The sequence below is a fragment of the Schistocerca piceifrons genome, chromosome 7, assembly GCF_021461385.2.
Source record: "Schistocerca piceifrons isolate TAMUIC-IGC-003096 chromosome 7, iqSchPice1.1, whole genome shotgun sequence".
NCBI lineage: Eukaryota > Metazoa > Arthropoda > Insecta > Orthoptera > Acrididae > Schistocerca > Schistocerca piceifrons.
The window spans coordinates 541,306,216-541,319,322 of NC_060144.1; the positions used below are offsets into that span (position 1 = coordinate 541,306,216).

Consider the following 13,107-nt stretch of genomic DNA (forward strand, 5'->3'; position numbering starts at 1 on the left):
TGTCCATGATCGATACTGGTAATGAATAAATACACTACTGGCCATTAAAATTGCTTCACCACGAAGATGAGGTGCTACAGACGCGAAATTTGACCTACAGGAAGATGATGCTGTGATATGCAAATGATTAGCTTTTCAGAGCATTCACACAAGGCTGGCGCCAGTGGCGACATCTACAACGTGCTGACATGAGGACAGTTTCCAATCGATTTCTCATACACAAAAGGCAGTTGACCGGCGTTGACTGGTGAGACGTTGTTGTGATGCCTCGTGTAAGGAGGAGAAATGCGTACAATCACGTTTCCGACTTTAATAAAGGTCGGATTGTAGGCTATCGCGATTGCGGTTTTTCGTATCGTGACATTGCTGCTCGCGATGGTCGATATCCAATGACTGTTAGCAGAATACGGAATGCCGTGCTGGATCCCAACGGCCTCGTATCACTAGCAGTCGAGATGACAAGCATCTCATCCGCATGGCTGTAACGGATCGTGAAGCCACGTCTCGATCCCTGAGTCAACAGATGGGGACGTTTGCAAGACAACAACCATCTGCACGAATAGTTCGGCAACGTTTGCAGCAGCATGGACTACCATCTCAGCGGTTACCCTTGACGCTGCATCACAGACAGGAGCGCCTGCGATGGTTTACTCAACGACGAACCTGGGTGCACGAATGGCAAAACATTTTTTCGGATGAATCCAGGTTCTGTTTACAGCATCATGATGGTTGCATCCGTGTTTGGCGCCATCGCGGTGAACGCACATTGAAATCGTGTATTCGTCATCGCCATACTGGCGTATCACCCGGCGTGATGGTATGGGGTGCCGTTGGTTACACGTCTCGGTCACCTCTTGTTCGCATCGACAGCACTTTGAACAGTGGACGTTACATTTCAGATGTGTTACGACCCGTGGCTCTACCCTGCATTCGATCCCTGCGGTTCCCTACATTTCAGCAGGATAATGCACGACGCCATGTTGCAGGTCCTGTTCCGACCTTTCTGGATACAGAAAATATTCCACTCCTGCCCTGGCCAGCACGTTCTCCAGATCACTCATCAATTGAAAACGTCTAATCAATCGTGGCCGCGTAACTGGCTCGTCACCATACGCCAGTCACTACTCTTGATGAAATGTGGTATCGTGTTGAAGCTGCATGGGCAGCTGTACCTGTACACGCCATCCAAGCTCTGTTTGACTCAATGCCCAGGCGTATCATGGCCGTTATTACGGCCAGAGGCGGTTGTTCTAGGTACTGATTTCTCAGGATCTACGGACCCAAACTGCGTGAAAGTGTAATCACATGTCAGTTCTAGAATAATATATTTGTGCAATGAATACCCGTTTATCATCTTAATTTCTTCTTGGTCTAGTAATTTTAATGGCCAGTAGTGTATATCGTAAGACCGCACAGTACGTATCATGCATTTCTCCAAGTAATTCTGAGTGCGGGTACCTGGTGAGCAGTACGCGCAGGCGCACCAGCTGCCCCAGCCCCCGCAGCGCTCTGGCGGCCCCCAGCAGCGACGGCCCGTGGCCCGCCTCCAGCCGCAGCGCCCTCCGGAACAGCTGCAGAGACTCCCAGCAACGACCTGCAACACGCCGCCCGCTCTCACACACTGCCAATAACCGAAGTCTGCATTCGGCGAGTCGGCAGTGGTCTGTCTGCCGCTCTCCACGCAAGATTAAATACCATAAAAAGGAAAAGAATAGAAATAATTAGATGGTCGATGTGATGCTGGTCGTATGAATTCTTCCTGTTCTATGAGTATGATGGCGTGGAATGCTGGTGCATCGCACGATTGGTTGGGATTAGGGTACTGTAGAGGATATTTTAGAAAAGATGTTGGATTAACATTTCTTACATCAGCTCAAAGGGCAAAATTTCGTCACCCCAGCGAACTCGCACATATTAATAGTTAAGCCTTTAAAGATGGCTCAATGATCCAGTAATGTCCTCAGCTGCGAACGCACTGCTTCTATGCGAGCATACAGCAGTAGCAATCAGTGAACCAAATGTGTTGGACATTGTACGCACAGTGGAAAATAGGGGCAATCATGTTTGGCCGTGCCAATGGCCATACGGTACGTCAAGTTCCTGGATTTGTTGGTGTTCCGCAGCGGATTGTTCAGTGTGCCCACCAGCAGTGTTGTAACACCCGTGGCCACGAAACACGACGTCAGGACTGTTTTTATCGGAAAAAGTTGCTGATTATGATGGACCAGAACGGCTTATGAATCAAAATCGCTTCCAGACATGACAGGAATTGCTGTAGGAATTGAATGAAGGTCCACTCCCACCTGTTAGCAAACGGTCACTCCGACGGGAACGGCATGCAATGAACATTTGGTGTCGGTCGCCTAGCAAGAGGCCATTGCTCACACAGGCACGTGAAGACGACAACAGCGAAGTTCGTCGGCTGGAAGAACATATATCTGGTTTTCTGTATATTGCCCCACCGTATTACATCTCGACTGGCTTTCAAAATCGCTTGATTCGAACCCAGAGAATATACGTGCGATATTTTGGAACAGAAGGTTAAACGCTGAGATCAGCACCACGGCAATTTGGTGGAACTACGATATCAAATCCTCAGCAAGTGGCTTGAACTGGATGCGACGTATCTGCACAACGATGTGGACTGATGTTCCAACCGAACCCAGGCGGTTGTCAAGTCCAGGAGCGGAATTACGCGGTATTATACGATTTCTGCAACGACGACAAATTGTTTGTCAGGTGAGCTTGTTTATTGATTTAGTTTTCCTGTCCTTTGAGACTGCAATAGTAGCAGACTCAAAGGAGGAACTGAATAAATTGGTTATCTTCTTAAATCAAAAGAAAACAAACTGAAATAAAAACCAAGAGGCCAAAAGCCATGGCTATAGACAAGAAAGGAGGTTAAAGTAAGACTGATATAGCAGTGTGATACTCGAGGAAGTAGCCGTATTTCGTTACCAATGTAGCAATGTGGAAAAAAACAACAGACATCTCAAGGAAGTAGCACTGGCCAAGAGCACTTTCCTAAATAAGAAGAACCTTCTGTTGAAGAAGTATATCAGGTACCATACTAGGAAAAGATTTGTAAAGCCCTTTTCATCTAGTGTCCTAACGTACAAAAGTGAAACCTGAAACCTAGCAAAGCAGGAGATAGCTCGCTCTCAAGATGCGGAAATGTGGTTCTGCAGCAGAATTGCAAGAATCAGTTGCTCACAGAAAAGCGAAAGAGCAGGTTCTGCGAGAAGTAGAAGAGAAAACATAATTCCTGAAATTTGTAGTCCAACGCGAAGCAAAGTTATTGGACACTTAATTAGACATGATATTCTTTTAAACAATGTTTTCAAACACTAGATCATAGGGAAGAAAACGAGAGGATGACTGCGAGAATCCCACTTCAACCAATAAGACCAGTGAGATGAGATGTTCTTCACAAATGGAGATGTCGAAGACTGCACAAGAGACGAAGCTGTATCTGTAACAACAACACTTAGCCGTTTGAAGGAAGAAGAAGAATGAAAGTTCACAGCCCTCAGCCCCTCTCTTATATCTAAACAAGCATTCTACAAATATTATTTTATGTTCCAATTACATCCCATATTGTGTGTATTGTGTACTGAACCTGGGACCTAGAAACAGGGAGAGTCTTCGTCCCGCTGTAGCCCTCAGCGGTTCAGAACCCCACAACCGGCCACAGCAGTCCACCCACCGCTCCGCCGCCCCACACCGAACCCAAGGTTACTGTGCGGTTCCGTTTTATTTTATACGTTACCTTTACTAAAATTTGAGCTAAGATTTCAGATACTTGAATATGACGTTTGTACTTCTTCGAAATCATTTAAGCAGAAGCGAGGCCGCAACACTTAGCGGCCTTGGATCGAGGTACCTGCAGCCACAGAGCAGTATAAGTGAGTATCACTTCATATACAGTACGAACGCTTCAATAATGCTCTTTACATACCATAGTCATATCGGCTTTGTTTGACGAAGCTGATATGACTAAAGATTTTCACTGCACTATCAGTTGTAATCGCGTGATATATGTAATGCAACACGTTTTTCTCAGGTACAGTTGTTTTAGTGTTGGTTTCTGATATACATTCAAGTGTGTTGCAAATTAGGCTACCTTTATGTGTATCATATTTTCTACATCTGAAAGTGGTCATTACCGACCGAAATTAAGGACATGATCACAAAAAAACATTGTGATCCAAGAATGGAATTATAATAAAGCAAATATTTTCCTGGATCACTGGAAACTTTTCGTGACTATGTCATAATTGTGTAATTATACTCGTTCATGAAAAGTAGAAGAAAGAAAAAGTCCGACGTGGAAGATTTGCGTGAAGCCCGGTGCAAGCATTGGACATTGTAGAAAGGCGGGGAAAAGAAGAAAAACAGGAACCTTACAGAAACCCTCGTATTGCAGACTGGACGGAATCACTAACTGAAAAACGAAAAGTAAAAGAAGCATAACTGGCAGAGGGTGGCGTATTTGCTTAACTATTTTACAGAGAACTGGCTATACGTGCTAATTTCTCAGGAAAAGGTTAAGGGATTTGACCAAAGGAGATATTTCAGCTATTTCTTAAATGCAATAGGATACTGAATTTTGCAGACTGCGGTATTCTTCGTTCCCATGGCCGATAGCGCAACACGAAATACGTCTGCGTGTTTTTATTTTATGCATAGGTGCAGGAAGGACAATAGATAAGTGAGACCTTGTTACTGTGATGCGACGAAAGGTACTTGACCTGTGATGCAAGGTGCTGTGATGTTTGTACACTGAGGAGCCAATGATGTGGACATAGTTTGTAGCATTTACGTGCATACGACACACTCGCGTGGTATGTTGCACACATAACGCAGGAAAGTACTGATGGTGTTGCAAAACTATTAACGCGATTTGACCATGTCCTTTCTACGAACGAAGAAGACACTTCGGCTGAATTTTAATTTCTCCATTAAAACTAAATGGTTCAAATGGCTCTGAGCACTATGGGACTTTCTCTGCATAGCTGTGTCGGTACTGGCGGCTGGATTCAGTTACCCAAAAAGCGAGATTTCTGGTGTTTCTTGATAAAGGATAAAAATTCTTGAAAACGAGGACGTATGTCTTCTAGATAAAAGCCTAGAGACTATACTTTTGAAATATCACCCTTTTACTGCGGTTATTTATTTTTTATATTTCACCTCATACCGGACTTTGCGTGTACAGGTATGGTGACTTTCAACCTCCGTATCTTATAAACGGATAAAAATATCAAGAAAATTTTCATGGTTGTTCGATACTGGTATTATAGGAATATACCGTAAGAACTTCATTCGTTTACTGTACTAAGCCGTCTTGGAATCCTCGACTGGGTTTTGGTCCGCTGGTGACCGCGAAAGGGAACCCCTTTTTGGGAGGTTTCCCGAGGAGCCGCCCTTGAACTAACGGTCCCTCCCCAAGGCCCGTCAAGCCCTCCGTAGACCACATCAAACGCAAAAAGACTCAACCGATTTATTCCACAGTGACACAAGGAAGATCCTTCTCGTGGGTACACAAATGTTATCTAGCCTAAGGGCTGTCCAAAACACCTTTCTATCGCCAATAGGAGCCGAGGTATTGTTGTTGTTGTGGTCTTCAGTCCTGAGACTGGTTTGATGCAGCTCTCCATGCTACTCTATGCTGTGCAAGCTTCTTCATCTCCCAGTACCTACTACAGCCTACATCCTTCTGAATCTGCTTAGTGTATTCATGTCTTAGTCTCCCTCTACGATTTTTACCCTCCACGCTGCCCTCCAATACTAAATTGGTGATCCATTGATGCCTCAGAACATGTCCCTTCTTCTAGCCAAGTTGTGCCACAAACTCCTCTTCTTCCCAATTCTATTCAATACCTGCTCATTAGTTATGTGATCTACCCATCTAATCTTCAGCATTCTTCTGTAGCACCACATTTCGAAAGCTTCTATTCTCTTCTTGTCTAAACTATTTATCGCCCATTTTTCACTTCCATACATGGCTACACTCAATACTTTCAGGAACGGCTTCCTGACACTTAAATCTATACTCGATGTTAACAAATTTCTCTTCTTCAGAAACGCCTTCCTTGCCATTGCCGGTCTACATTTTATATCATCTCTACTTCGAACATCATCAGTTATTTTGCTCTCCACATATCAAAACTCCTTTACCACTTTAAGTGTCTCCTTTCCTAATCTAATTCCCTCAGCATCACCCGACTTAATTCGACTACATTCCATTATCCTCCATTTGCTTTTGTTGATGTTCATCTTATATCCTCCTTTCAAGACACTGTCCATTCCGTTCAGCTGCTCTTCCAAGTCCTTTGCTTTCTCTGCCAGAATTACAATGTCATCGGCAAACCTCAAAGTTTTTATTTCTTCTCCATGGATTTTAATACCTACTCCGAACTTTTCTTTTGTTTCCTTTACTGCTTGCTCAATATACAGATTGAATAGCATCGGGGAGAGGCTACAACCCTGTCTCACTCCCTTCCCAACCATGTCCCTCGACTCTTATAACTGCCATCTGGTTTCTGTACAAATTGTAAATAGCCTTTCGCTCCCTGTGTTTTACCCCTGCCACCTTCTGAATTTGAAAGACAGTATTCTAGTCAACATTGTCAAAAGCATTCTCTAAGTCTACAAATGCTAGAAACGTAGGTTTGCCTTTCTTTAATCTTTCTTCTAAGATAAGTCGTAGGATCAGTATTGCCTCACGTGTTCCAACATTTCTACGGAATCCAAACCGATCTTCCCCGAGGTCGGCTTCTACCAGTTTTTCCATTCGTCTGTAAAGAATTCGAGTTAGTATTTTGCAGCTGTGACCCGAGGTATGAGCACTGGAAAATCTCATTTTTTATGTGCAGCGTTTTGGATCACATTAGATACAAATGCTGTTGTGTCGAGAAGGCAGTAACTCAGCAAGCGAAGGTTCCTTACATTCTCCTTTTCAAAAAGTCCAAAGGAGTTACAACTGTGTGCTTTGATTTTCGTAAATAGTAAGGCACTGCATGGTTTACAGCTGAAACTAATCGACGATGGCAGCAGCAGTTTATTACACTGATTCATTATGCTGAGCCGTGTCGAACGCACGGCTGTTTTCTCCACCTCCAACGATCAAGTTCTTGGGTACGCGGCAGTAGGGCTGGGCAAGCGATACTCACACTCGGAGGAGCTCGAGATTTCCCGATAAGCTGCAGCATTCGGTACATTATCAAGTTTGCTCCAATAATCATGTGACATTTGAGATGCGCCGCGCGGGTGCAATGAATACGCGAGAAATTACGAAATATCCACAACAACCAACTGTGGCTGTACTCAAAATTTGACAATTTCGTGGAATTCAGTTGGGAACAGCATTACATTTTACCACTTCGTGAACTCCTGTTGTATTTGAATAAACCTGCAGTAAGGGTTCACACACAGAGCCGGTATGTATGCATATATATATATATATATATATATATATATATATATATATATATATATATATATATATATACTAATGCTGATTTTTAAGTAGAGTTAACAGGCAAGAGCGAAAATTTTGTCCTCTGAAAAAAATTACTTAAATGAAGACAGTTCAATATTTTACTTGCTCACGAGAGACTAATGGTTTATCAAGTGGGTTACGAAATAGCACTCAATGCCATTATAATAGCACGTAAAACGTTACTAATCAGATTGAAAACAAGATGGCTAAATTCACATGAAACAAGGATGAAAATTTATAAAAAATTAAATTTTTAACCAGTCGAATACCTTGTGCAAAACTGACTAATTGGTGCCGCCAGAATAAATTACTAAGACCAGCCTAGTCTTGGAAATTGTACCATCAGACGTTACTAGATCGCGGGACGAGCGTAATCATGATAAAAATCTCTTGTTTATTTATTATTTGATGGTGTTACACATAACCTGCACGCTAGAAGATATTTCAGTTCATGTTTCACAGTTATTTTTACTATTAGAGCCATAGTGCATTAGAATCGCTAAGACTGGTCGTGGAAACAGTACCAACAACAGTTACTAGGGTGCGGGCAAATCGAAAGGTCGAACAGAACCCAAGGTTTCCCTAACTGCGATGTGAGTTCCTCGAACATTTCGAGTCGTGTTCAAGTATTATTCAACGCACTGTGCAAAAAGAATGTACGTATCCTTCGTGCCGGCCTTCAGTTGGCAGTAAAGCGAAGGATACCTATCGATCAAACGTGTCTAGGTGGGAAGAGCAACATATACACGGCGCTAGAGGCGTACAGGGATGTCACGCCACTGTTGTCGGCATGCAGGTTACGAGATTACGTGTAAGCCTTCGACCGAGTGAACCATGTGTTTCTATGCACAGCCTTGGAACTGATGAGAATCCCTCCCATGTCTGTGGAGACGATCTTGTTGTTGATTCAAGGCGCCCAGTCGAGAGTCTTGTTGAATGCTCCTAGTTCTGAACCTACCACGATCCAGCTCTCAGTGCGGCAAGGTTGCCCCCTTGCGGACATCTTATTTGCAATTGCTCTTGAGTCTAGACTACACGGCCTTCGTCGTTGCCTTGAAGGCGCCCAACGATGGACTGCAACCTTCCGATGCCATGCATACGCTGACAGCGTCGTTCGTTTGGTTAAGCCTGGAGACGAAATCGAGGCCGCGCTCGGATGGCTTCAGCAGCATGGAACGGTAGAGGGTAGTGTCATTAACCTATGAAAGACCCAATGAATGGAAGTGGGCAGAGGGCAATCGCCAGGGACAGCAGTGGTCATTACCAAAGTCCCCACTTTCAAGTTTTTGGGATTGGTGCTCTGTAGAAACGTACGTCGTAAGCGGCGGTTAATTATCGTCGTCCGTGTGGGGTAGGCGTGCGTTCAAGGGCACCTCGCCACGGTTCGCGCGGCTGCCCCCGCCGGAGGCTCGAGTCCTCCCTTGGGCATAGGTGTGTGTGTCGTCCTTAGCGTAAGTTAGTTTAAGTTAGATTAACCCTCAACGAAATATGGTATCGTCGCCTCCTCCAACAAAATCCTAGAAACATGGTTGAAAAAAGTACCCGAAAATTTGGTATTTGTGGTATATTCCAATGGGACCAAACTGCTTAGGTCACCAGTCCCTTGGCTTACACACTACTTAATCCCACTTAAAACTAACTTACGCTAAATTACGCTAAGCACAATACACACAGCCATGCCCGAGGGAGGACTCGAACCTCCAAGGAAGGTGGGGGGGGGGGGGGGGGAGGAGAGCAACGTGAACCGTGGCAAAGCGCCCCAAACCGTGCGGCTACCACGCGTGGCAAAGTACGCTAGAAAACAGTGGTGGAGAATACGGAGAGCGGTTCATACACTCTCTCTCCCTACGAAGGTACGTGAATTGTGGTACATAGTGCTGAAAGGAAAATTCCCGAATCGTAAACAACTGCACTCTATTCACCTGAGCGGCACACCGATATGCTCCCATTACGCAGTCGTCAATTTCGACGAGCACCGTTTGGTTTGAGGCACAGCAATCGAGTGTTTGTTCCTCAAGAAGTAAATTTTGGCCCTTTTATTGCGTACGGTGCACACGGCCATCAGATCTGATGATCTACTCTTCCCTGACAAAATACATTTTCCCATCTCCTGGACAAACGCAATTAGCTGGATAAAGGAGATAGCAACGTTTTGCCAGTATCGTGCCGACGACAAGGATGTCTAGGACTTCTGGAACATATTGCAAGAGCAACACATTCTTTGCGTCAACACGTAATATTTTCAACATCTTTGCCAATTACTTTGGTTTATTATTCACGGACCCTCTAGCTAGCTGGGATATTCCGGATGGGAGAAGTGAAGTGAGAAGACAGATCATGGTTCAGGACCTTAAGTTCGTGCCTGATGTCTTAAGGGGAATTTATATGACTTTTACTTTAGAGAGAAGCCAACCTGGATACAACTTAATTGAGCCTTTGCAGCGTCCAGTTGTTGTTTTGTTAGTGAATTCGTTCCATTTTGACTGCGTTGGGAGCCGTTTTGCGTCTGTATATGTTGAGTGGCAGCTTCAGGTTCTTTGTGTTGTGTTCCTTCACCTGAAAATCGTAAAAATATAAATAAACAAAAAATAAAATAAATGCAAGTAAAAACTATTATGTCACTTTGACCATATTCCCAGGAACGGGATGGAGAAGATATTGTAAGCAGGCGTCGTGTTGCAATCACTTTCCAGTCTGCATTCTTCAACTTACGACCCGATTCCTTAAAGTTGTAGAAACAAATTCGTGGTAAGCTTTGAAAAAGGAAGAGGGTAGCGTCTTTTACTAGCAATCAAAACGTCCTCGATTCCGGGTTCGAACACCACCACCGCTCTAATTTGGATTAAAAATAATTAGCAGTGGCAGCCGAAGACTTCCGACATAAGAAGTCACCCTCATTCAGCCAATGGCCTTGTCAAGCGGGCAATCTCTCACCACTGGGGTGGGAAACTGCCCATAAAATGTGGAAGAAACAACAGTGATCAGCGACATGAGGATGCAGAAGGCTACAGAAACCACTACATTGAAAGCACGGAATATGTATCCACATGACATGTGGTCTGTAATTGAAGTGTCATGATGATCTCTCCATTTGCAAAATATTCCCAAATAATCCCCCATTCGGATATCCGGGATGGGACTGTTCAAATGTGTGTGAATTTCTAGGGGACCAAACTGCTGAGGTCATCGGTCCCTAGACCTACACTACTTAAACTAACTTATGCTTAGAGCAACACTCACACCCATGCCCGAGGGAGGACTCGAAACTTCGACGGGAACGGCCGCGCAGTCAGTGAGATGGCGCCTCGAACCGTGTGGCCACTCCGCCCGGCCGGGTTGGGACTGCCAGTGGAGCAGGGGAGAGGGGGGGGGCTTACCATGAGAAAAAGACTGACTAACCAAAGAAAGGAAAACGTTCTACAAGTCTGGATGTGGAATGTCGGAAGTTTGAACGTTATAGGGAAGCTAGAAAACCTGGAAAGGTAAATACGTACTAAACCTCAACCTAGGAGACAAAGATTTCTGATCAGATGAATATATGGTAATATCAACAGCAACAGAAAATGATACAACGAGAGGGTTTCGTTATGAATACAAAGAGGAGTTACTGTGTACAGGTGAATGATAAGGGTATTCTCATCTCAAACGACAACATACCAACACCAACAACATAAGATCAGTTATTCATACCAAAGTCGCAAGCTGAAGATGAAGAGATAGATGAAATACAGTATATTGAACGGTTAAGTTAATTCATGAAAGGAGATGTAAATCTAATAGTCATGAGGAATTGGAATGCGGTTGTAGGGGGAGGAGTAGAAGAAATGGTTCCCGGACAATATATACTTGGTACTAGGGATAAAGAGAGCTGAAAGACTAACTCAGTTCTGCAATAAATTTTAGCTAGTAATAGCGAGGAGTCTGTTCAAGAATCGTAAGAGCACGAGGAATAACGTAAAAGGCCGCGAGATACGGTAAATTTCAGTTAGATTTCATGGTGAGGCAGATATTCCAAAATCAGATACTGTGTTGTAAGGCGTACCCAGTAGTAGATATAGACTCAGATCACAATTTAGTAGCGATGAAGACTAGGCTGAAGTTTAAGAGACTTCCAGAAGGAAACTGTCATTCTGCAGCGGGGTGTGCACTGATATGAAACTTCCTGGCAGATTAAAACGGTGTGTGGGACCAAGACTCGAACTCGGGATCTTTGCCTTCAGTGGGCAAGTGCTCTACCAAGTCAGCAACTCAAGCACGGTTCACGAGCCGTCCTCACAATTTTACTTGAGCCAGTACCTCGTCACCTACCTTCCGAACTTCGCCGAAGTTCTTGGAAACTTGCAGCGGAGTTTGCGATTATATGAAACTTCCTGGGAGATTAAAACTGTGTCCCGGACCGAGAATCGAACTCGAGACCTTTGCCTTTCACAAAAGCAAGTGCTCTACCATGTGAGCTACCCAAGCACGAGTCACAAGCCTTCACGTTTTCAAGAGACTTGTTGGGAAGAATCAATGCACAAAGAAGTGGTAACGAAGTACTTCGGAATGAAGAGATGTGGTTAAAATTCTGTAAGGCTATAGATACTGAGATAAGGAATAGCTCAGAAGGCATTTCAGTTTAAAAGGAATGGACATCTCTAAAAAGGGCAATCACAGCTTCAAGGAAGGTAACTGGGAAGAAACCGTGAGTAACATAAGCAATGTTTCAGTTCATCGATGAAAGAAGGACGTACAAAAATGTTAAGGGAACAGGAATACAGAAATACTAGACGCTAAGGAATGAAATAAATAGGAAATGGAGGGAAGCTAACAGGAAATGGCTGTAACAAAAATATGAAGATCTCGAAAAAAAGTGATTGTCGTAAGGCCTGACTCAGCATACAGAAAAGTCAAAGTGACCTTCTTTGAAATTAAAAGAAACATGTCAACATCAGGAACGCAGTGGCACATTACTCTGTTAAATGCAAAGGAGAAAGCATATAGGTGGAAAGAGTATACTGCAGGGCTCTATGAGGGGGAAGAGTTGTCTGATGACGTAATAGAAGATCAAACATAAGTCGACAGAGAAGAGGTACGGGCTCCAGTATTAGAATCAGAATTTAAGAGCGCGTTGGACGACTTAAGATCAAATAACATGGATAGATACAATTCTATCGAAATTTCGGAAGTCACCGGGCGAAGCGGCAAAGAAACGAATATTCGCGTTAGTGCGTACAATGTACGGAACTGGCGACATGCATTTCGGAAAACATGTATATCTATATCTTCATCTACGTGACTGCTCTGCTATTCACAATAAAGTGCCTGACAGAGGGTTCAATGAACCACCTTCAAGCTGTCTCTCTATCGTTCTACTATCGAACGGCACGCGGGAAAAGCGAGCACTCAAATTTTCTGTGCCAACCTTGATTTCTCTTATTTTATCGTGATGACCATTTCTCTCTGTGTTGATTGGTGCCTACAGAACAAATGATTTCGCAGTCTGAGGAGAAAACTAGTGATTGAAATTTCATGAGAAGAACCCGTCGCAACGAAAAACGCCTTTGTTTTAAAGATTGCCACTCCAATTCACGTATCATGTCTGTGGAACTGTCTAACCTATTTCA

General features: G+C 43.9%; 1 protein-coding gene across 1 annotated transcript in view; it reads right to left on the reverse strand.

The window, feature by feature from the left end:
- LOC124709073 (protein O-mannosyl-transferase TMTC1-like) overlaps window positions 1–13,107 on the reverse strand; it is a 170,237-nt gene that overhangs the window by 19,432 nt on the left and 137,698 nt on the right. Inside the window, exon 8 of the mRNA XM_047240721.1 lies at window positions 1,420–1,594. Coding sequence (XP_047096677.1) covers window positions 1,420–1,594 — 175 coding nt within the window. The remainder of the gene's footprint in view (window positions 1–1,419; window positions 1,595–13,107) is intronic.